This window comes from Conger conger, chromosome 10, assembly GCF_963514075.1.
Source record: "Conger conger chromosome 10, fConCon1.1, whole genome shotgun sequence".
In the NCBI taxonomy this organism is placed as follows: Eukaryota; Metazoa; Chordata; class Actinopteri; order Anguilliformes; family Congridae; genus Conger; species Conger conger.
The window spans coordinates 31,170,868-31,196,340 of record NC_083769.1 but is presented as its reverse complement, the minus strand read 5'-3'; the positions used below and the strand labels follow the sequence as shown (position 1 = coordinate 31,196,340).

General features: G+C 42.2%; 1 protein-coding gene across 2 annotated transcripts in view; it reads right to left on the bottom strand.

Annotated features, from left to right (window-relative positions):
* nkain4 (sodium/potassium transporting ATPase interacting 4) overlaps window positions 1–25,473 on the bottom strand; it is a 40,299-nt gene that overhangs the window by 10,896 nt on the left and 3,930 nt on the right. For both annotated transcript variants that reach the window (XM_061257940.1, XM_061257941.1), the window contains exons 2-4: window positions 12,758–12,895; window positions 10,618–10,698; window positions 5,697–5,894 (exon numbers count right to left, since the gene is read on the bottom strand). In XM_061257940.1, coding sequence (XP_061113924.1) covers window positions 5,697–5,894; window positions 10,618–10,698; window positions 12,758–12,895 — 417 coding nt within the window. The remainder of the gene's footprint in view (window positions 1–5,696; window positions 5,895–10,617; window positions 10,699–12,757; window positions 12,896–25,473) is intronic.

Sequence of the window (25,473 nt, the reverse complement as noted above, 5' to 3'; positions counted from 1 at the left end):
GAAACATCTATAAAGCACAGAATTTTTCATATGTTGACATTTTTTTAGTTTATCTCAATAATTATATTGTTTATTTTTAAAAAGTATTTCTTGTGCATTGCCAGTCAGGGCTGCCAATAATTCTAGAGCCCACTGTACATATCATATTTCACAGAGGGTTTTGTTTTATTTATCCAGCCACACACATCCACACGTGACCTTTTAAAGTGTGGCATATTGATACATTTAATAGCCATTTACATTATACAGCCAAGGAAAATTAAATATGAGTCCTCCAACCATTCGCCCAAGTGTGAAAGAAAGTCAGTCAGAGTCTATAGTGACAATTGAAGACCCGGTGAGTAGGACAATAGATAAGGAAATCAGTACTTTACTGGTGAGGGAGCCAATCTCCCTAAATGTGGCTGCCTGCAAAATTAGGTAAACACTCCACAGTTTTACAACACGCCCGACCCCAACAGAAGGGCCCAGATAAAAGGCTCGTCCGTCACGCGCCCGCTTCTGTCAGAGTGCCAGAGGAGCCAGGAGAGGGACGACACCACTTCTCTGGCAGGTTAATTACCTGCTTCCCGCAGGGTCTGAAATGAGATCAGCTCTCGGTAATGAATGACAGCGAGTGGGAGAAAACCCAGGCTGCGGGCGCCACATCTGTCTGTCCTGCTCAGCCACTGAGACGGCGGACAGCAACGCAAACCCAGCGCTGCTACCTTTCTGCAAAGGTGCGCCACATTGCTTGACTGGGAAAACAAAAGCTTTTGAGCAGCTATACTGAATATCTATGCAATTCCCCCAAAATACATAATGTAGCAGTCATATGGTAACAGTTGGACATAACATATGATGACAAAAATAGGTGAATCATTTCTATACCTGCTAACAACAAACTAAAGAACACATTGGAGCTGACAGACCATTCTGTGTGATGCAAGCAAGGGCATTCTAAATGTCTGGTGTTTACTCTGCCAGTGTAGGGGGAACTGTGTTATGAAGTGTATAGAGGTGTATACAGTAAGTACATAGAGCGTGATTCCTTCCTTTGAACTGAGCAGAGCCCTACTGGCCTTCAATCATTTCATTGATCTATACTGTAGCAGATTCCGGCCGTCATGCAGTGCAGAAGCAGCCCATTCCTGAGTTTGATGGGAGCCATTGATTTTCTCCCTCTCCCAGCCTTGTTGATCGTCCCCTCTAGCTGCCCTGCAGGACACACTGAGCGGGATTATATTCAGGAGCACAGATATAATTGGTCTTAGAAACAGATAGACCACTGGACTCAGAGGGGACTACCCTCACTGGCCAGGCATATGATAACAGCTACATTCATCATATTACTAATAATATGTTCACTGTGGCTTTTGCATGTAGAACAGATGCATGTGTATTGTAGGTGTGGCCAAGACAGAGCATCTAAAAGAGATGCAAGAGATATGGTTATACCCTGGTCTCTGGCAAGGGAAGCAATCATACTCTCAGCATGAGCCAGGGGGATGACAGCACCTACCATTCCCACCATCCTACCGTGTCCCGAGTTACACAGTCATAATAGATTCAGGAAAGGCACTCATGAACTGTGCCACAATTCGTTTGGGTTTAATCCGACAATAGATTAATATCAGAGATTAACATGTAATACTTTTCAGCATGCTCCTTTGAAGGTGAACAGAAAACAGAAGAGTTGCACTGACAGAAATAGCTTGCTGCAGAGGCTCTGTATCACGACCAGACTAATTCTCACTGCTTCAACATAAGGAAATGTTTAGCAAGCAATTTATGAGATTTAGGTTTCCTCCATTTACCTGTCCATCCTCGGACACAGTAGTAAACTGAGAATAAACAAAAATCCAGTACAAAAGAACATATCTTGCATATAGTTGTCTTCAATCACAGGGGTTGTGCTTTATACCCCTCATGTAAAGCCAGATTTCAGGCACTAATCACTCCAGAGAAGTCATCGATGAAGGTACCAACTCTTTCCAAGCCATAATTCCTCCTCATGGAGTGATAGATGACCTATTTATTTAAATGTCTATATAGTGTCTCTACAGGATGCATGACCCCCCGCTTTACCCTAAAGCAAAAGGAGTGTTCACGTGTCTCTCCAATGCAATCTCTTATTTTCCTAAGAAGACACTCACAGCTACTCGTCCATACACAACCCTCCCTAAAGATATTATCTCCACAGAATCAAACCAGTCTTTCATCAACTGTGAACGACCAGGCATGTTTTACAGCAGGAAAAGAGGGGAGATAGAAGCACAACTCAACAGCACATGCATGCCTGCACGTGTATGCCTGTACCTATGTTTATATGTGTACCTATGTTATATACGTGTGTTTATAAGAGCGACAAACGATAATATTAACAATAGCCTGCCATGCTTGTATCAATGTACAAACACCCTGGTTGGATACAGTTATTATGTGTTCTACTACAAAAGTAAAATATTAAAACCAGACAGTGAAGTTAGAGGTAGAAAGTGTGGCTTGAAAAAAGCAAGGTAGAAAGGTGCACACTATGTGATGCAACACACAAGTGTGCGCACACATGCCCATCTTTAAATACACACACACACACACACACACACACACACACACACCTGAAAATCCGTATTTCATTGTACCTATTCATAATTAAGGCACATCCTACTAAACAGAAATACATAATATATTCTTCCAAACTTTGAGTACCAAACAATATAGACACATCCATTAATCAATTAATCAAACCAATAAATACTAGAATAGGTGCACAAGGAGATCGGAGAGGAGCAAACTCTCATGGAAACAAAGGAAGAGTCGATAAAGAGATCAAGCAAAACTCCAAACGATTTATAAGCATTGATTGTTTAGCAGTCCTTCAACAGTTGTGGAAGGCATTTTTCTTTCTGTGACCAAGCCATTTATCAATAATTAAATTAATATTATCTTGGCATTCTGGGTCTCTAGAAGCTTTTTGAAATCTTCATACTGTGAAAAGGCAAAGCCGGATTCATCACAATGTGTGCGTAGGGGGATTGTTGCAAGAGCCGAGATAACTCATTGTGTAAAAGAGGCAGAGTTTACAGCTTGTGTGAACTGCCAGATGCCGCTCCCTTCCTTGTTGCTGGACTGAAATTGTCTTGGAGAGCACTCCTTTTCCTGGGGCAGTTTCAGTGCTAACACACCCAAGGAAAAACCTAGTCCTGGGGAAATACATTTTTAAGGACACTGTAGGAATATCAATGTGAAAATATTAAAAATAAAAAATATATATTTGACCTGCTACAAGCTTCTGTGTTCAACTGGAATAAATGACTGAAATGCATGCTGCATATTCATCCCTCTAACAGGTCTGACCATTTCCCTCAATCTCTCAAATGTCTTCTTATCTTTTCAAAGTGTATTATCTATCAGGAGCTGGGGGTCCAATGTATTAAGGAGTCAGGAGGTCTAGCAGAGGAAATGAAACGTTTAAAAAGGGACATAAAGCCTTAACCCTTTATAGGAAATTATAGAAAGAGGGAAAAACAAAGACTGATGAAGGGCACTTGTGAGACACTAAAGGTACGCTCCATCTTGTGTCCACAGAAGCTTTAATTGAGCAATTAAATAGAAAGTGAAGCAGATGGTCAAGATGTATTTCTGGACAAACTCATTAAGTCGATGCTTACAGATGGGAAAATTAAACAAGGTTGGCAGAAACAATATGACAACGATGAGGACAAGGATTATTACTATTAAAATATAACAACAATAATAATAATAATAATAATAATAATAATAATAATAATAATGGTAATAATAATAATAATAATAATAATAATAATAATAGCCACTTCACAGGCATGTTTGGCAGACTTCCTTTCAGAATGGGGTTACAGCAGTTTCAGTTGTTTACATTTTTGCCAGAATACATTCTAATCGGTCACTTTCCCAGAGTGACCCACTTTGAGAAGCAGAGCTCAGACAGGCTCTCATTATGGTCTGAGGAATTTTAATGCCCCAGGCTCTGGTCTATTCCCTTCCTCATCAGGATCCCAGCCTCTGCCCCACACAGCAGGCCAGGAACGAGCCTGGTACCGTCCTCAAAGACGGGCCCAGACTTCTTAACTCTCTAATCTTCCATTTCCTGGCATAACTTCAAAATGCACCAACTTGCCTCACCAGAAAAATCATGTAGATAGCTGACTTGTCCCCAAAGTAGGACCTGTTGTTGTTGGAAAAGCCACAGGAGGCCTTTGTATCTTTTGTGATGATAGCATCTTTCTTTTTACTTTCTACACTATAAATGCTGTTTTTTACTCATCTAAATGTTTCCCCTTCAAGCTAAACATTAAGCAAGCTTATTAAGAACTGATTCCACTCAATTCACAAAAAGATAATGGACCAAATACTGCCCCCCTCCCCCCAAAGAATCCATCTCGTTCTGGCTATTGAACCTGTTTCCCAGGGAGACACTGAAAATGCGGTCGGATAACACCATTGAGGAGCCTCTATGTGAGAGATCCAGGGAGACACTGAAAATGAAGTAGGATAACACCATTCAGGAGCCTCTATGTGTCTATGTGAGAAACTCTGGTTGGTATCTCGTACCATACCTCCATTTGTGTGGAGCAGCAGTTACCTATGGGATGACTAATCCCTTCCCTTCCGCAGGAGGCCTGTAACTACTTGACTGTGGCGTGAGAGAGAGAATGTGGAGCTCTGAGGGATGAACACGCCCTTGCCCTTGTCCCAGCATTCCACTCCCACGTACCCCGGCACCGCGGGGCAATTGAGCAACTTCCACCTCTGACAAGCATTAGTCACTAACGGGGCAGGGCTGGAAAGCTGACAGTCACCGTGCCTTACAGCAGGGTTAGAGCGTCCCGAGGCAGGGGGTTTCTCATAATGTGGTTCTATAGTCTCTAAGTGAGGCAGAAATACGAAACAAAACATAAACCCCAGATAAATAGACTAATAGAATCAACTGTGTTGCATTCAGACAGGACTACGACAATCCCTGAACCTGGCTTCATCTGAAAACAGCTGAGGACAATTGATTTCACAAGAAGGAATGAATCAAACATCAATTACTTGGTGCTACAGGATTACACTGCATGAGAGGCCAACAAATCTTATTTTTATTATATTTATCTGACATGGTAGTACAGATAAATTTATAGCACTGTGATACTGCGTTCTGATTAAAGTGTTTTAGTGACCTGACAGTGACTCGCAAAGTGCAATTCACTGGAGCGAAACAAAAAAGCAATCAATTTTTTATCGAGGGCAAGTTCAAGAGAAATGCCACGAGTATAGGGAAAAAGAGAGACGATGAACCCAGGGTAACTGTGCCCTTTTGCGTTCCTTCAGCTGAAATGCAATACGCTTAAGGCAGACAAAAATTGATCATGATCCCAGTGACAACCAAGTAAAATGGAGCATTTTACTTCAAACCAACTATGTCCTAAATATGCTTGGGTAATTGAATGTGTCACTGTACTGTCCCAGTCTGTGTGTTTATAGGTGCCCGGCAAGTTAGACCATATTTTAAGCCTGCCAGATCCTGTGTGTAGCCTGTTCCTTTATTGTACCTGTCCCCCGACTGTCTCTTGCACCCCACTTACAACTGTTCTCTCTGGCATTTGTCCCAGATCGTCTTTGCGAAAGACATTTCCCCCGCTGGATCTCCCCAGGTTAAATAAAAAGAGTGTGCTTCATGCAGGTGTACTCACTGCGACCAGGATCTGGAAGGCGCTGTGCAGGACCTCGATGTACTGGTACTCCAGCAGACAGCCCATGACGGAGATGTAGGAGTGGCTGTCCAGGCTGCGCATGCCCGGGGTGGGCATCTCCCTGCGCACACAGCCCGGCCCGTGCTCGCTCCACCACGAGTGGTGCGCTGAGATGTTAAAGGTCAGGAGGTCACTCTCCTGCAACGACACAGAGGGGCCGCATTTCACCACTGTGCCTAATGTTTATTATTAATACACACGCACGCGCACACGCACACACACACACATGCACGCACACACACACACACGCACGCACACACACACACAAACACACACACACACCCCACACATGCCGGTAACACACACACATACATACGCATGGACACAGGTACGCAGATTATATATATATATATATATATATATATATATATATATATATATATATATATATATATATATATATATACAGTACTTATTGTCATAATGGGCTATAGACTAATTTCCTTTGTCATTTCCCATTGGAACACTCGCTCCTTGGGTGACTGGATAATCTGCATAAACACCTGAGCCTTGGACGTAGAACAGCTCCTTGGCTAAAAACAACATTTTCACAAGCCGGCAAAATATGCGAATACCACCACAGAGACCTTCTTTGTGTGCGGAGCATGAGGCATGGACCGATCCACATCTCTTAACAGGAATGTGAAATGGGGCGTTGCAAACAGGCTCTGTGTGGATTTCAGCACAGTTTCAGCAATCATACACATCATCAGAGCCTCCTGGACCTGGTTCTCCATCCCAGCAATCTGATTAGAAACCAACGGCATGTCATCTCCGAGCGGGAGTGGCTCAGTCAGACACGACGGTATTGGCAGTGCTCCAGGCCCAGTGTCTGGCCCCAGCCAATCAATAAAGCGACACGGGGAGCTGTCAGTGCTGATAGCATATTAAACACATTCATCCCGCCTGACTGACAGTTCCCTGCCCCGTCCCACCGCCACTGTTCGCGGGTCTCGCCTGGCTGCTACGCATGCTCACACCACCACGCTCATGTGGAGATAGCAAACTTTCTCAGAAATCAATTTGATTTGGTTTGAGGATAGGGGCCCTGCTCTGGGCTTGTCTTCAGCCTGTATGGGGGGCTACGCGGGATTGGACTGAAAACTGATTCACTCAACCCCACCTGAACAAGGAGAGAGGCTGCAATCCACCCGAGGACTGGCACAGGAGGAGATAGAGGGAGGGGAGATGGAGAGAGACAGAGAGGGAAGGTTGGAGGGAGGGGGAGAGTAGAGAGAGGGCAGAAAAGAGAAGGAAATGGAGAAACCAAGCAGGGGACTGAGACGGGGGGAGGCACAGAATGATCAAGGGACAGAGACATAATCATAGAGGAAGAAAGATAAAGACCAATAGCATGAGAAAAAGGAGAGATAGTGGCTTGGTGCTCCATCTAGCAGATGCCTGAGAAATTAAATATGATCTATGGGGGAATTAGCTGTCAGGCAGTGTGTGGTGCGGGGAGATTTGGGGAGTGGGGGAGGGGGTACAGCCAGCCAGCCGGTAGAGGGCTCAGTAAATAATTAGGCATGAGGAGCACAGCTGCCGCTGCTCTGCCTGCATTAACCCAACAGATGGACACAGCTTGGATTCACCTTAATGCATATGGTGTGCGGGAGGAGAGAGGGCTAATGGAGGCGGGGTACCCGCTCACAGGGGGGAGCCGCCATTACAGACATTGGTCCTGCTGGCAGAACAACTGCTTTAGAAGTGAAGATCTGCAGCCTTCACTGAATGCTAAAGTGCTAGAAAGGGCCAGGGCCCCATTCTCTGGCTCTGCTCAACTGCATCACTTCTCCATCAACTCTGACCAGACAGAGAGCCGCTTTGTTCACTGGCGGGTGGTTGACAATCATTTTGTCTGCTGTGCATCCCACTCTTAGGCAATTGGTGTACAGAGGGGAGGGTTACAGGAAGGAGTTATAGGTTTATACTGTACAAGGGTCAGGTTTTCAGGGTCAGGGTATATGAGGTGGGAAGGTGTTCTGTTTACACAGTAATGGAAGTAGAGGAATGCTGTTTTGAAGGGTACAGAGAGGTAGGGTTTTTACTAGAGAAAGCCAGGTTACTGAGTGATGTGTTATTAGACGAAACAAGGTACGGTACAGAGGGGTGTCATTGGCTAAATGAGGTGAAGTTCGGTGTGGTGAAGATGCATAGGGCTCCCCTGCGATCCATGTGCATCACAAGGTCCAAGGAGACATGAACATATTCTTGCAATTACTTCTCTGTCAAGACATTGTAGAGAGTGCCTATCACAACTGTGTGATTCACATACAGCTCTATATCTAACATAAAACCAGACTGGCAAAGAAATATAGGCTGTATGTTTCCCTGATATTAAGTACAAACACTACTCCCTGGGGGAGAGGGCACATCATGAACACTCTCCAGGAATAACTGAAGCAGTAAAAGCCTTTCATTTTAGCGAAATGATTTATCTTTTAAATGCTCTATCTTCATGGGTGACTTGAACTTTACAGAAAATACAAGGTGGATTTGGTTTGTTCATAGCAAGTAGCTATATGTATGACCGTGATGGATGGTATCAGTGGCAAAACAATGGCAGGTGTGAAGAAATTGTTGAGGGAGGATTTGAAGAGGATCAAGGGGTGGCAGAAGACACAACATTGTCCATTCTCACCTGACCTTACCAAGATTAATGGGTCTAATCTTATAAGAAGGATCTTCAAAGCAATAAACTGCAACATTGACAAAGGATTTCCTATTGCCAGCTGAGGTGGCTGCATTTAAATTACAATATGCCCTCCCCCAATGAAGTGGTCATCATTCTAGTGCCTACTTAAAAGGAACAGAAAATAATCTAACATAATTGAAACTGACTGCACTTGTATCATTGACCTCAATGATTTCCTTGCAGAGCAGGATGCATTTTATACTGCTCTGTAGTACAAATGTGTTTTAAAGATCCCCTGTTCACCTCTGATATTTCTTCAGGGATGGTAAATGGTAAATGGCAAATGGGATCCCATCAGCATCCAATTCATAAAGATACACTTCACACTCAATCTCATCCAAGACCACTTTCAATTTACAGTCTGGTACTTTTTTAGGGCAGTCGAGGGAGCCAACTGTATGTCCACTGATGTGGTGGCGGCATTCCAAAAAAAACAACGAAGAAAAAACTTGAAGGCTAGACCAGATGGAAGTATAGATTATGCATTTCGAGTTCCAACAGCATATACAATGCCTTAAGAAAAAGTTCAGCCTGATTTTCCCGTATAATAAACTATAATTCAATTGGATATTTCCATTTTTTTATTGCAACTCTCATTGAAGTCAAATGTAAGAAAATGTAGACGTCTTTAGAATAATATTGCTCATTGGCTGAAATGGGAGAAACCAACCAGAGATCAGTAAAGCACTCTACAGATTTGGCCTCTTTGAGAGTGTGGCTTGATGAAGCCACTTCTGAAATAGTCCAATATTAAGTCACGCCTGGAGTTTGCCAGAAGCCATGTGACAGCCCTTGAGACCTTCCTGTAGATGATTTTGGGATCTTGAGTTTGAGTTCTATGGCCTGATAGCATCCTTAAGCATGTTTTGCAGCGCAGCACCAAGTAAGACCATCCCTACTAAGAAAACCTGAATTAGCACCGGTGCGTTCTCCTACTGTGACGTGGAGGTCAGTAAAAGAAGGACATCATGACTGACTCCCATGAAAAAGTGATGAGAATGGTGCAGGGTGCAAAAGGCCAGCGAGCATCCAATAAAGCTGTTAATGAGCAACAGCCTTGACCATAGCCCCTGACCCGTGGATGCACTAGTTCACATCTGAATAATTTCTGCTCCCCACATGGGGTATAATTCACAGAGGTTATACTGCCTGCTGCCTGTCTGAACTCCAAAGCATTCTCCTCACATGGCTGGATTGTGGAAGTGAGGTTCTGATGATTTCACAAATGACACTAGAGGCCCCAAATGTGAATTATGCAAATCCCCCAGTTCTGATTCAGGAGGCAGGCATACAATAACTGATTAATTCCCAACAATTCAAGGTCCAAAAAACCAGGCAAAGAAGGGCACAAAGAAAGCAGTCATGTTTTTAGACCATTGTATGAGTCTGACTCTCACTCTAAACAGTGTGCCTGTAGCTAACTTGATCCCATTTTTCTCTTTTTTAGACAACAGCCAGAGATTTAGGTGACAGCTCAGGGCCCTTAGTCACAGCACCTGTATCCCCCCCACCTCACCCCCTGCCTCCCCCGTGACTTTAGTGCCCTTGTATTTGGAGGACACAGCATGTAAATCAAACACTATGGGGCGGTCTCCCTGCCCAGTGCACACCTCACGCTGTGAGGAAAGTAGGGGAATTACCATACTCCCCAGAGCAGCACAACATGTGGGAGCAAACTCAGAGGCCTCTGCTTGTATGCACATGCAGACGCTCTCCTGTGAAAATGCCGCAGGAAACATAGCCTGCTCTCTGGGCCTGGGGTGGGGCAGTGGGGATGGGGGGCAGTAGGGTTATTTGCTTGTCTTCACTTCGCCTTGCGGCTGAGTAGCTCCCTGTGGTTTACTAGAAATACTGGAAGCGCAAGCAGGGGATAAGCAAGCCTTGTTTTACTGAAGGAGCATCCAAGGTCTTAGAACAGATCAAGTTCTAATGTGGACCACCGCTGAAATCTGGAGGGGCCTCATGTTTTATTAAACATGCAGCTTCTGTGATGTTTGTGAAAATGATAGAATGCAAGGTAGGCCACTTACAATAAAAACATGCACACTGTTGTCGACCTTTTGATACACACACACACACACACACACACACACACACACACACACACACACACGTTTAAGCAACCAGGAGTGAGGGAAGTCAGAAGATAAACAGAACAGGTCTTACCTTGGATAGACCTCCCACTTCCAGGTAGAAGCAGATAATGAAAACGTTCCATGCCACCCAGAGTGCTGTCCAAATGGCATACTGTAAGAAACACACACACACACACACACACAGAAAGTGATCAATCTTCATGCTAAGAACACATCTATCATACTAAGGTATGAATCCATAGAAGCCACACACATATACACAAAAATGACTTGCACACAGACAAAGCACATCATTTACGCATAATATACAATAATTTCTGAACTTTGCTGCTAAAATCATGGTAACACTGCTTAATGTCAGGGACCTAATCATGTATTCTATTTATAAAGTGTTAAATGTTCCATCTAGTTTGCCCTTTCACCACAAATACAGTACCATCCCAAATAATGGTGTGCTGGGAGTTTCCTAATGCATGCATGTCTATTGCCTATGGAGCACAGCAGAGCAGGGATTTCTAATTGCCCCTCAGTCAGCATCCCACAGTCTATTAACATCTTGCTATGAACAGTTAAACCCACGGCCTCCAGGGTATTATGGCATTACGGAACAGAAAGACAGAAATAAGGAAGCATGTTAGCAAATAGGTCTTGTTAGTAAGAGGCCATTTATTGTTGGTGAGACATGTTTTTCATACATTTGAGACCAGTTTCCACGAAAGAGTAAACAGTTATGCTCATCAGATGGCTGATTGTGAGCGTTAATAATGCCATGCTGTTCACACAAGGAAAAGAAAGGACCATTGTTCGCATTATCAATGATATCTCCAGAATCATCAGACAATTACAACTAATTAGAATGGCTTCATAATTAAACTACATCAACATTGCCTAGAACCGCTATTGGACCAATTTTCTCATCTTCTTTCAGGGGAAAGTATATTGGTAATCATTTATAATAATGATCACTTTGTCAACAATAACAGAAGAGATGAGGACAGAATATTTCTAAAAGAATTTTGTAAAGGTTAGTGTTGCTTGATCTGCTGGATTCATTAGCAGTTATAAAAATTGCTTTCACGCTGAATTGCTAAACAAATCTGCTTACAAAGGCAGCATTACCTGGAGATACTATCTATTATATGTAAGTCTTTATATCTTACATCTAATGTAATGGATTTATTCGCAGCAATTTTACTGGCGTATCTGAGGTCAAGCAGCTTAAGACTTTGGGGAATGACAATTGTGCAACACTCCCTTAGGCCCAGAGCCACACAGTCTAGCCACTAATCAACACTATGCCTGGCCTACAATATATGACTAACTATGATTGCCAACTTTTTGGTGTTTATCATTATTTTTCTTTATGTGTTAAAGAATACTATGACAGACTGTGAAGCAACACCCATTGCTGGCTGTGACAGAACCGTCTGAAATTAATGGGTGGCTTAGTGGTGTGCTGACAGGCTGGGGGAGTTGGCATGCATTCCCCAGAAATACACTTTTATGGAGCTTTAGACAGACTTTACTTCCAAAGCAGTACAAGCAGGTTAATGTTGAAGGTGCAAATTGAACCAGATGAGGGACTGTAATGATGAATTCATTTGCTGGGTCAATCGGCTTCTGCAGCTGCCCACTACAGTCTGTGCTGCAATCTGCATGTAGGGGCAGGTCATCCAAAGGAAGAATAAATCAGTCTGTCATGCTTATTCAGGAGCCTGCAGAATATTAAATATTTTAAGGAGCGTTCTTTAAACAGTACACCCAAGCTTACTTCCAAATGCCTTCAGTTCCTAGTGCATTTAACCCCATTAAACTAGGGCGGGGTTGGCTTAACGCTGGGCTGGGTTTTCTACAGTAATTGCCACTATGAGCCCAATTAGTGCATTTACTGCAATTACAAGAGGATTAAAAAGATGTAAAATGGCCAACAATGTCTGAGGAGGTCAAGCATCTTGTTCTGTTTGAGTTAAAGATGAAGCATGGTTAAAGCTCTTACCGTATCCTATAGACATTGCACTAAGAATTATACATGGTACTGTTGATATGGTTTACGCCATCTCTTCAAAACAACAGTATTATGTCATAAATCTTAAATAAATAAAATACTTATTATCCCCTACTCCATCCTTCCGTCGTGCCCATTTGTCACTTTTAAAACAGCCACGCAACACAAGCATTCACCACCACAATGTATCAACATGAGCACTCACCACCACAATGTAGCGTGGTCTGTACTGGATGGTGCCAAAGAGGCCCAGGATGACGATGATAATGTGAAAGAAGTTGGCCAGGATAGGTGCCCACTGGTAGCCCAGGAAGTCAAATACCTGTCTTTCCAATGCAACCATCTGGGACAAGGAAAGAGAGAACAGCTTTGTTAGCAAGCACCATCTGTATGACATACACAATCAATCTATTTTTATGAATTATATATTTAAAAATAGAACATGATTTTGAAACAGATAGAAAGCAGTAACTGAATAATTCATGAGTAACAGATTTCCACTCAGAGGTAAACCACATATCCTATTCAGATGTAAAACCATATGCCCAAACTCACAAAGCCTCATCCACAATTTAAAAAATGTTTCCTTTTTAAAATTAATGTAAGATCCATGTACTGTGTCTGGGGAAGGTGTTATTAGCAGTTGCATAGGAGGCTTGAAAAATGACCAATGGACTCACTGATGGCCAAAAACTCACTCAGTGTCTGCCAAATGACTAAAATGTAAATGTAAATGTAAAATAAGTACTACTCTAAACCCAAGAAACAGAACCAGATACCAGAAAAAACAACATTCCACCTCCAAAATTTTGTCCAGATCATGCTTTCATTTAATTTTATAACAGTCATTAATTCAGAAGGGAAATGGACCATCAGTTTACCGAACAGCTTCTGCACACCCACACCCAGCCCTTTCCTCTCTGCACACAGAATAATGAACAGTAATCCACATTTTGACTAGCAAGTCCCAATTTGCATCAGTTTAATTAAAATACAGTTTGAAAACAGGGGAGGGAGGGTATGGAGTCCTGGTGCGGGAGAGCACAACGCTTAATTAGAACGGCATTGTTGCGATGGAGAATGGCAGGCGGAAAACTGACACGTCAGCAGTGTGGAACACCGTGATGATGAATGAGGAAGACTCAGATACAGCCACACCTTGCGCTATGCCACGAACAGACTGGCAGACAGCACAGTAATTAGGCATCTTAAGAAAACCAATGGTTCTAGCTCACTCAGGGAATTCTGTGTAATTCTTGTGCAACTATGCGTAGAGAATTTTGAGTTTAGAGGTGATATACGGTTGGTTATCTTATTTTCTAGCTGAATAAAAATAGACTGACATCTTTCAGAGGCTAGACGAACATGACTGTCATCATCCAGCATGTTTAGAAAAGGTTGACGGTTGTCCCAGTAGCTTTCTAATAATTCTCACTGTATTCTTTTCTGATGCATGCTTGAGCAATTCTCTTGTTTGACTTGAGAATCACAGATACGAGCAAATTGTTAACAGCCACAATTAAACACACAAAACCTATTGCTATTAAATGTGACTTGTAAATGGCATACAAAAAAAACTTCACAATGGCAAGGTGCTATATTTCTGTTACGACATAACTACTTGGCATTTCCTGAGGCATCAAATGAAGAAAAAGACTTAGGAGACGTTAGGAGATATCACCGATAACGGTTACTTAAAGGTCATACCACTAAAACACTATTCAGTTGCCAAGCCTTTTTAGAAGCACCCACAAGGCAAGTTACAACATGCCTTTATATTGTAAGCTATAAAGCCCTCAATGTATGCATGTTATGTTATGAATGTTTTTTCCTTAATAAACTATGTAAGCTGTCAAAGTATTGAGCGAGTATTGATTGTGACAATCAATCTTCCTTCAATCCATTATAATCTACTACTAAGAAAACACATCACAAGTCTTAGCCGCATATTACTGTTACTTATTTATACTATGCACACTTTTTTCTGTAAATCATTTAGTAGAACAGTGCTCAATTATAATGAGCTGTACAATACAACACTTCGGTTCAGCTGTTAATTATTTTCATCCCCAATTTGACAGTGTTTTTCAGATTACAAAAATTTTGCAAAAAAACACAAAGCCACAGCAAGTCCGAGTCTCTAACTGCAAGGACGTATGAATCATCTGAATTGTTTTTAAGTGAGGACAACCCAAGAGGTTTCCAGGAAGCCGAAACATCATTCAAAAGGACACCAGGTCACCGTCCTTACACTAAGGCCGCATCTGTGTGTGCATGTACTGCGTGTGGGGGGGGGGGGGGTGCACATGTAAATGTGCGTGTGAGTGTTTGCACCCGCGCATGTGTGTGTTTCATGAATTTTTCATCACACCAACAGCTCTCAAGTGTGGCCATGTACAGACGGCCCTTGGGGAGGCGGGTGAGCTAATGTCTTCTCTTCCCTCCATTGTTATGTGCCATGTTATGTGCGAGTGATAGGCAAGACCACGGAAATGTTGTCATTTACAGTTACCGCAATTAATGCAGACGATCCAAATCCCTCTCTCTATTCTCATCTAGGATATACCATACACATTCCAAAGATCCAAAGAGAAGAACGGAGGCAAGAGTTCATTTTTCAGCGTCTAATGTGATTTCAGTCTGTGACCATCACATTACAGTTATTTAGCTGACACTTTTATTCCGCAGTTGATTAGACTAACCAGGCGTCAATTCCCCCTGGAACAAAGTGCTGAAGGGCCCAACAGCTGTGGCTACACAGGGGGTTGAACCACCACCCATCCAGGTCCCACTCAAGCAACTGAGCCACTAGGCCATAGGCTGCCCAAAGAACCATGAAACGGTCTCCATAATGGATAACTGTGCAAAGTAACTCATGGCTTTTTAAATAAGTAACAAACCAGCAATACATACTGTAACTCACTAATGACATTTCTGTTGTGGCTAGAGGGAGTTCAACCAGAACGATGAAAACATTCCAACAGACAGTTTCTTAGTACCTGGCATACACAATGCAATGACTGTTTTCAGTCTTACAATATTAATGACAAAATGAGGGGCCAAGATTCCCCAAATGAATACACTAGTCTCCTGAGTAACTTAATCACAAACAAGAACTGTAGCATACAAATCACTAAAATTATCTAGGAAGAATTCCCTCCTTCAGCATAATTAGAAAAGTATTATGCAAGATATGCAACTGATAATAAGAGGTGAAACAAAAAATTCTGTTGCACATTTTTATGCTGCATTTTCTCTTTAAAACAATGGATAGAGGAGACCTAAATGTCCTATGAGTAAAATGAAAATTGTTATTTCGATAGGTCTACATTATAATACAGAGGTAATTCAAACATCATAGTCCATTGTCATTTAGGCTAATAAAATACGCAAACGTATGCTTCTTGCTAATACGTAATAGCATTAGTTATTTCCAGAATTGGTGATCTCAGATATATGTGTGAAGTATAGAGTAAATGGAGTACAGAGAGTAAGTATAGAGTCTCACAGAGTGAGACACAAAGGTGGTGGGGTCCATTCATTTCTGCTTGGATCTTATTTCACACATCCTGATTGAAGACACCCACTGTAAGGCTTCTGTCTGTGAGAAAGAAGCAAGCAAGAGGAACATGCACACCAAATCAGCCACCGAAGGGATTCCTTATCTCTCAGCGGAGAAGTCAATGCTTTTAAAGGTAGATGGATAGCAGAGGGCAGATTACAGGGAGAGTACTGGAACCTGATACATATATTTTTTTGATCAAATTCACCAATTTCAAAATAATCCAATTCCTCCTTAGGTCCACGTATCCCATGAATCAACAACAGTAATGCGTCAGTTTTCTTTGGCAGAGGTCTGTCATCAGGTCAGTCACAGCCTCCTTTTAATTGGCTGGATTGCTGAACATTGGCAACCACAAACTAGCTTTTTTTAAACATGCAGTCATGAAGCTGTCTGAAGTATGCTGTTAATGATGCTCACGGAGAGGAGATGGGAACAGCTGTTGGGAAAGGTGTATGAGAGGTATGTGTGTGAATGTGTGTGTGTGTGTGAGTGAGTGAGTGTGTGTATTAGAGAGAGATAAACAGAGAGAGGGTATCTCTGTGAGAGAGAGCTGGCAAGACAGCATCTAGCTACAGAAGCGCTGCAATACAGTGCCATAAGTGGCTGGAATCTAGTTACTGTATGCTAGAAATTGATATTAACACTCTCAAAAACTGCCATTTCCCGTTGACTTGATGAGATCCTCATTACTCAAAATCAAACAATAAAGATATTATGTTACAATTAAATACAACAGGCCTGCTTATTCAATCGCCATTTAAACAACTACCGTATAGGAGTTTGTTCTACTGCATGAAGAATGTTGGTTCCAAACAATAAGGTGCTCTTCCTCTCTGTGGCAGATAATAACACTTCTGAATAAACATTCCCAGGCACATGCAGCCATGGTTGGCTTTCACAGTAAATAAATGTTCTCAGTTAAAAAATGCAAATGAATGCATGGTAAAATTGCTTTAAAATACAGTATCATAGACGGAGCGGAATACCTACTTTTAAGGCAATTAAATGTGGGTCTTTAGAGGGCATAACTGAAGAATGTGGAGTGGCTGGACACAAAATTGCACTCAGGAAAGCAGAGCTTGCTTTAAGACTGCAAGTCTGGTAAGATGAGCCATATCCTTCCAAATATGTCGCGAAAAAATGCTAAGACCTTGATCATAGCCTGTTCTGTACAATTGCTGCAAAAGCACATTACAATTTGTGAAAAGCAGAAGAAAGGAAGATTGAGTTTATCTCCTCCCACGCTCCGTATCCCATCTCCCCCTTTCCGTCTCTGTGGGTGTCTTAACAGGAATCTCGTCATGGATCTTGCAAATGGGTCTGTACTCTGTAACATTCATTATCATCAGTTTCTCTGTGATCTCACCTCCCCCCACACACACCCCTGGAACAGAACAAGTTAATTAGTTTCTTATCGTCTTCAATTCCATGATATGTAACAGCTTCTCCCGTACCTCACCAGCTCTGTGTGATGGAAAAACTGCAGGGTTCCCATGTACACCAAGGAATTTTTCCCATGAACCAATTCCTGTACGTCTATATGTTTCCAAGTGGCCTGCAGATAAAAAGGCTAATCTCCCTCCCCTTTGCGCTTGACAAACATGTGAACATTAGACAGACCAATGAAGTGCTTTCACTGTCGACCTCCTTGTCCTCTCCTCCACCCCAAAAACGAAGTGTGCAGACATCATTTTATAATTTTCATAATCACCATGGTCAAGCTAATCAATATTCTCATCTTCATTATTACCCTCAGCAGCATCATCATCATGATCCTATTCATCATTGTAATCAACAGAATCCCCAACACAGTTTATTACCTTCATCACGCTCTGTTAATGAGAGGGAGATGATCAAAATTGTAATTTATCATCCAAGCGAAAAAAAAAACATTACTTATTTTCCAATTATGGCCATAAAAATGCCTCATGCTGAATAAATTCTCTTGAATTGACATTTATGCTTTCATAAGAACCATTAAGAGGAAATGTGTGCATCTGATATGTTCAGTTCTGCGCTTTAAAGGGGAAGGTAGTGCATACACCTAACAACGTACCACGTTTTACTGCATGTGTCTGCATATTTTCTCTGGTCTCTGCTTTTCTTCCAGGGGGAAATTGACAAAAAATGTTACAAGCAGCATTTGGCTTCAGCCTGAATGCGACAGAAGAGTTACATTACTCCTGAGGTTTTTGAAGGGGAAAATTGTAGAAACAAGGACAAGCTGGCTATTCATCCCTGTGCTTCAAGAAGCTTCATTTGTTTCTAGCTGGCTGGGTTTTGAGACTTTTACAGGAGAACTCCAAAAAATTCAATGTGATTGCACTCTCCTTTCCTATTGAATGTATTTTAAGTATTCCATTGGTTTCCAATGAAGCGCCACATTTCATGGTTGAGTGGCTTTTACACTTCAATCTTCAACCCACAAAGACAGCACATCGCTCAAAATTATTTTTAATCATGCTGGAAAATAAACGGTCAAGTTGAGCTACCTCTACCAACAGAATACAACAACACAACAGACATGGATTCACACACACGTGCACTTGCTAGCACACAGACTCATTTTGACCTGAGCTGGGGGTCTGAAAATAGGCCATGCCCCAGAGCAAATGGCAAAAGCCTAACACCTACATCTAAACACCTTACAGTGTAAATCTCACTCAGAGACTGCCAACAGAATCGCTGTGCTCTCCCTGAACCCAGTCCAAGGAGGCCTCAACATCTTCTCTGATTATAGCCTTCTCTCTCGACTGACGGCCAAACCCAAACGAGATGGTAATGACATGTTGCCGTGCAACAAGATGACCAGTGTCATCAAAAGACTCATCTTCATAAGAAATTGTAATAATACAGTAGTTCCCAAGGAGTGATGAAAAGGGTCTCTCCCGCGTAGCCTCTGGGAAAGAGGAGCGCTACCCCTGCGGAGAGAGCCAGCTCCCCGTGTGTGCGACAGACGGATGACTGTGGGGTGGCACTTTCCAAACTAACCTGGCAAGCGTGAGGTAGGACAGGGCAGATGGAGGGGTTATTTGCTTTATTCTGGCAAATCAAACGGAGGGAGACAATGACTTGCCTCTCCATGCAAAAACATCGGAGATGGATGTACCCTGAGCTACCGGCTAACCTCACATAGCCCGATATGCGAGACAACTGTTCACAAAATGAACCCTGCAAAAGAAATCAAAGTGGTACAGGAAGTCCAGCACCCTGCGACACAACAGACAGTGACCTCGTGCCAAGTGTATACGACCATTGCCAAGGAGCAAACAGCGAACGGAGACATCCAATTTATTTAGTCTAAAAGAGATGCTAGCCTGCTCAAAGATGATATTCTCACAACATTTCTGCAACACTGAAAGGATAATACTACATTCCTAAGGCATTACCTCAATATTGGAAGAACTGAATTGCCAATTGATATGAATACATTCCTTATGGAAACTAAATATACTCTAATATATTGAAATAAAACATAATTGACAGAAATCACAATACTTTGCAATATACAGTATAGGCAAACATAATTTTTTTTTGCCACATTCAGATGTTACAATACAGGTTTTTAAAATAAATGGCTGTGAAATACACTTTTGGGCATGTCAAAAAGGCAACATATTCAGAAGATATATTAGAACATATTCAGTCTATTCCATTTCTGCAAGGTAATACATCCACTCTAAGTCTTGCCACTTCCCCATTGCAAAGACAGTGGATGAAGGCAAATGTTCCCAATTTGGGGTTGCGGGATATATAAGGCTCAATCAAGATGACTTGGACCAAATACGCCCTGCTCAACAGAGTTATCCTTCTTTCTTTTTTTGGGGATTTTCGAAGCCATCACATGTTACAGTGGCATTCCTTACCCAGGGTGTTACATTCTTTAGTGGCCGTACGTCTATATAAGGTTCCTACTGTATATGCCAAAGTAACAGCCTATTGGGGCAAAATGTGTCAGAAGGTGCTTCTCCACCTCACACTATGATGTCACTGGTTTAATTGGTCATGGGAGGAGAGCTCTCTCTCTCCCTGGCAGCTCACGGATGATGATAAATCACAGGTTCAATCAATAATTTAAGCACGTTCGGCCTTTGCTTCCCCTTGTCACCCGAAGAGAGGAACGCTCTGAAGCTCACCAGAGGCATGGTAAAAACACACCGAGACCCAACTGCTCTTTAAATATTCATGCCTGGCTCTTCAACATGACGAATCCCCAGCCCATTACAGGGTGTACAGCAGATGAGAATAGATGGCACACAAGTGCCATTTCCTCAGAGGATCTGACTCCTGAAAAAAGGGGGCACAGTTCAGCTCAAATGGGGCATGACAACTTTAAAAGTAACAACTGTGAGTGAATAAGTTATTTTGCTCAAGGCAGTATATAGAAGTTTCAGATATTTTTTATTGGAGGTCAATTGCCTTTCTTTAATCTCAGTACATCCTTGGATTCCCTTTATGCGTTCCTGGCAGGGTTAGCCTTTTATAACTTCCCAAAATCATGGTGTACAGCTCACGCGATCCCTCCCACTAGGCCCAGCCAAGACAGGGCTCACATAATGGGTCTGTTCATTTTTAGCATAAGGGCTGGAGGGACCCCAGTGGTCTCCATTCAACACAACAACTTGAGCGAAAAACGTGGAGGAATAAGACACACAGTCAGGGGCCAAACACTGTCAGCCAGAACAGAGGAGCCTGCAACTCTCCCATTCAATTGTGGCGGTTTCGGAATGCAAATCAATCGAAAGGTTCACCAAGCAAAAATACTGAAATAAAGCACTGGGTGTCCTGCACAGCATGTCCGAGACAAGATTTTTATATTATAAATCTAACTAGTAGTCTAAATACATAAGACACCAAGAGGCTATATTACATATGTATCCATAATATCCGTGTCAGGTATTGACCTTAACTGAACACAGTGCCTAACAGCCTCAGACTGTCAGCTGAAAGGAAACACCCTTTTAATAACAGAACGATTGTCCAGGGCTGGAGCCAAAGGTCAGCTCCATACTGAGGTTCCCCTCTCCGCTGTGCTCTCTTTTCATTCGTCCTGCACTGTGTACTGCCAGCCCTATTTAATATGCATTGCCACTTATTTCACTGCTGCACTGGCATATTGGATTTATCCTTAATCATGTTCTGCATTTCTCAGGGAGCCTAGCTTCACGGACTGAAACAAAAGTGATGCACATAATAAATATGCCCCTGCCTGTCGAGATATGAATTGTACGCTGCAATTTTTTAAAGCCAATATCACACTGTCACAGCTGAGGGAGTCTGGGACTGCTCAGACCTGCTCTCTTAACCCACTATCAACCTCATAAGATGAGGGAAAATATAAATGCACAGCTAACTTTTAAGCCACATGCCACAACATCCCCTCCACCCGTCTCACCCTGTTCACGGCTGTCAGAGCTCACACATGGAAAGAAATGCTACTTAGATGGGACCACCATCAGCATTGGAAATTCTATACGTAACATTATCCCATGAGATCTCCAGAGGAGTAAACAGGAGACATCCTCCTGCCTGTGGTTCTTATGTCTACTGACAGACTGTTGTATTGCAGTTTCATTTAGCAGCTGCGGTAATTACATGTAATGACAGTTGTGATTCATTAATAATAAGTTGCGTTGTTCGCAATACTGAGTTAATCACATGCAATTGACACTTTCTTTAAAGCTCAGATTGAATTTAGCAGATTTGTGTTGAATAAGGCAGCAATGGTGAAAGCACTCTTTCTCTCCAAATGACTTTCAGTCAACTGAAATTTGAGACGTACAACAAAAGAACTGCCGGGTAAATAGGAATTCCAGAACTGCATCTTGAAACCCATTTACCCACAGCAAATTTGAGCTTTGTCTCTTCAAAGTTGCCTTTGGGGTTGTGCCTTTTATGCACTTCCGCATTAGAAATGCCAGGGGCAGGTTAACCTATGGCTGCAGCTGGGAATTGGATAAGCGTGCCCCTGAACGCCTCTTCTTGCATTTCCCTTTGACAACACCTCACAGGTACATTGATATTGCAGCAAAATGTTGGGCACCCCCGGTTTAAATGCCTGTCGCAATGAATCTGTATGTGGTTGTGACCTGAACTGTAAATGGTTAAACATGAGACCTTTTAGCAAATTATAAGGCAAGATTGCTTTTTATTTTCATTTTTTACAGTTTATAAATTATATAAAAAAGAAAAGGGCCCTGTGCAAAAGTTTGGGAACGCTTTTGGATTATTCTTTGCTACTTTTTAAAAAGATGATTACCAAGGCCCAGACCCAGGTGATTTACCCGTTAGAGCTTCAATGAGTCAGCTGAGTATAATTCCAGGGCTGAACTTTTTATTCTGAAGTAACTCCATGGCTTCTAAATTATCCAAGAGCACAGGCTGTTCTGTCTGGTGCTACCAACCATGGGTTCCTCTAAACATTTGTCCAAGGATGTCAGAATGAAAATGGTTCATTTCCACCAAGAAGGAGAAGGCTACAGAAACTCTGTCAACGTTTCAAACCTATTTCTACTGTCAGAAACATTATTGGAAAATAGACGATAAATGGAACAGTAGAAGTCAAGGCAGGTCTGGAAGATAGATTTCAGATAGAATGGCATGAGACCTGGTGAGAAACCCACACAGCACTGTAAAACGGCTGAAAAAAGCATAGAAGACACAGGTCTAGCTGTTCACAGGACAATACAACATACTTTAAACTACAAAAACCAGCATGGCAGAGTTGCCAGAAAGAAAGACCTCAACACACAATTAAGCATCTGAAGTATGCTAAAGAAAACATTGAGAAGTCTGAAGCCTTTTAAAATACACTGTATAGCAGGGATCATCAACTCTTGAATCCAAATCAGCAGTTCTGGACCCTCAAGGACTACAAGTTGCTGATCACAGAAAGGAATCAAAGGGTCCAAAATCATTCCAGAGGAATATACACAGTGACACTGCCTTATTCCAAACGGTAAGAACGAGACTCACTAATTTTAAAAAAATGTGTGTGTTCAGAACAATATTGTTGCTGAATGTGATAATTACAGTAAGATTAGTTCAAATGCATTCATGAACACCCTCCCATTGGACAAAAGAGCAAACATAACAAACATAAACTAAGGGTAGTTATTTTTTTATCATCAAATTAGTGTGTGTTCAGAACAAATAACTCTAGAAATACATGGAATTTCAGATGGTGAAATGTATTTGTAAGGGAGATACTGACAACAACAATGCTCAGGGCAATTCTCAGAAATGACTACACCCATGCAACTAAGGGTTAAAATGGAGGGTGTTCTTGTGTGGTGTGCATGTGTGTGGTGGCAGCAGTAAGATGAACTGTATCTCCTGATGAAGGTGCCAAAATGCTGGGGGAGGTGCTGAAAAAACAGGCCCACTGCTCAGTGCTCACTACACCCCAAGCAGACACACAAAGGGCCGCTTTCTCCCTTCCCCCCAGAACAATAGGCAAGTCCACTTAACCCTGCACTGAGTACGCTCGCCTACATTTCACCAACCGCCAGTCACAGCCTCCATCAGGTCCCCACACAGGCCTGCTATCATTTAGCCTAGCCAATGGCTTCTTCACACAGTAGCTGTGAATAATGTCTGAATCAGATTATTCATATCTTATAAGACACTGTTCATATCCCAGAAACGCCACAAACCACCACAGTGTGTATGTGTTTTCATAACATCGCATTGCAATGTTCATTTCGGTTTCTCAGATAATTGGGCACGAGTGTAAATTCCCTCTTACACTCGCTGAAGCCAGGGCAGCATACATGGTGGATGAAGTTTAGGGCCATGATGTGGGATTGGGGGGGGGTCAGTTCTCTCCAGCTCTGACCTCATTACTCAGAGCCTGTGGCAGCCTTGGCTCCCTTTTATAGAGTAGACAAAGCTACCACGTCCAATTAAAGGTCCCCAGTCATCAATCATGTTATTCACGGTAGCTTATTCGCCATCCACATAACCATCGATATACAGTTTTTCCCCTGCCTTAGAGCGCCTTCACATTTTCAGTGACTGTCACAAATCTCTCTATACTCATTCTCTTCTGAAGGCTCAGAAATACTGATTTCTATAACCATGCAGTACAGAGCACAGATACAGAAACCAGTCACACTCTTAAGATGGTACATGCTTTCACATAGAAAAATTGTGTGTGTGCGTGCATGTACTGTGCACGTGTGTGTGTGACTGTCTCCATATTTCAGAGATCTAGCTTACTGTTCTAACAGCTGATTACTGCACCTATTTGAGGACACTAATAATGAGAAACCATTCAATGTAAATGCTGTTAGCAAAGCACAGAGGCTCAAATTCTATATATATATATATATATATATATATATATATATATACATAAAGAATTATCGGCAAACTAAAAAAGCAGTCGATTAAAATGGAAAGTATTTTAACTTTGCAAAATAACTTTCTAAAGCACCTGCTATTTGTGTACATTTTGCTAACTCAGATGTGAAGCATTGTTGCATTAAGAGCCAGAGGTATACCACACAGTAGGTTATGCACTGGCCAAATATCCAGTGGGGAAAGTTTAGAGGCCAGGCAATAGGCCAGTGTTCCTAATTTACGATACCTTAAGTGGTGACAATGCCCTCGTGGCCCATCAGCTTCCACAGGAAATATAATCATTAAGTTGAGTCAGAAAGCACTCCACAGCACAGTGACGTGGGTGAAGGGAAATTCAAACCACCTGACCCTCAGATCATATCAGGCCTCCGAAGAGGGAAAAGTAATACCTTATGGAGCAGTGCTTTCCTTCGATACTAAATGCACCAAGTCTTCCATTAAAAATGGTTTTATCTGACTACAGGGACTCCTTAAATAAGCTGCTGACATGTGTATGTGCCACTAAACAAACTCCATTGTGTTTCTTTTGAAGAAGAAAAAGGCAGAAACATAGGTGTTGTCCAGACCTTGGGGAGAGTAACTGCTTTGGCCTCCCCCTGCTCTGGTCTAGCCTATGTTTTGCTCTGCTCTAAAACATCTCACTAACCCCAGGCCGTTTGTAGAAGAAGTGTTAGTGACATTTCTGCTGGCCTCTCCCTTCAGCTTAGCTGTGACGTCTTCTTATGTTTACAAATATTAGAGGAAAAAATATAATCAAAAAGCCAAGCCTCTCTCTCCCTGGATAATAAGATGCAGTTATGTTGCAGTGGTGAGTCATTCTGGCTCTAACAGGTAAGATGCTGGACCTTGATATCAAAAATATACAATGGTTGCTTATGCTTAATGGTCTGTGAGGGTGAGGCATACATTTGTGATTAGTTTCCAAAATGTTGACAGCTGTATGTATGCCCACAATATATAGATTGCCACATCTGAGCAATCTAATGATAGCA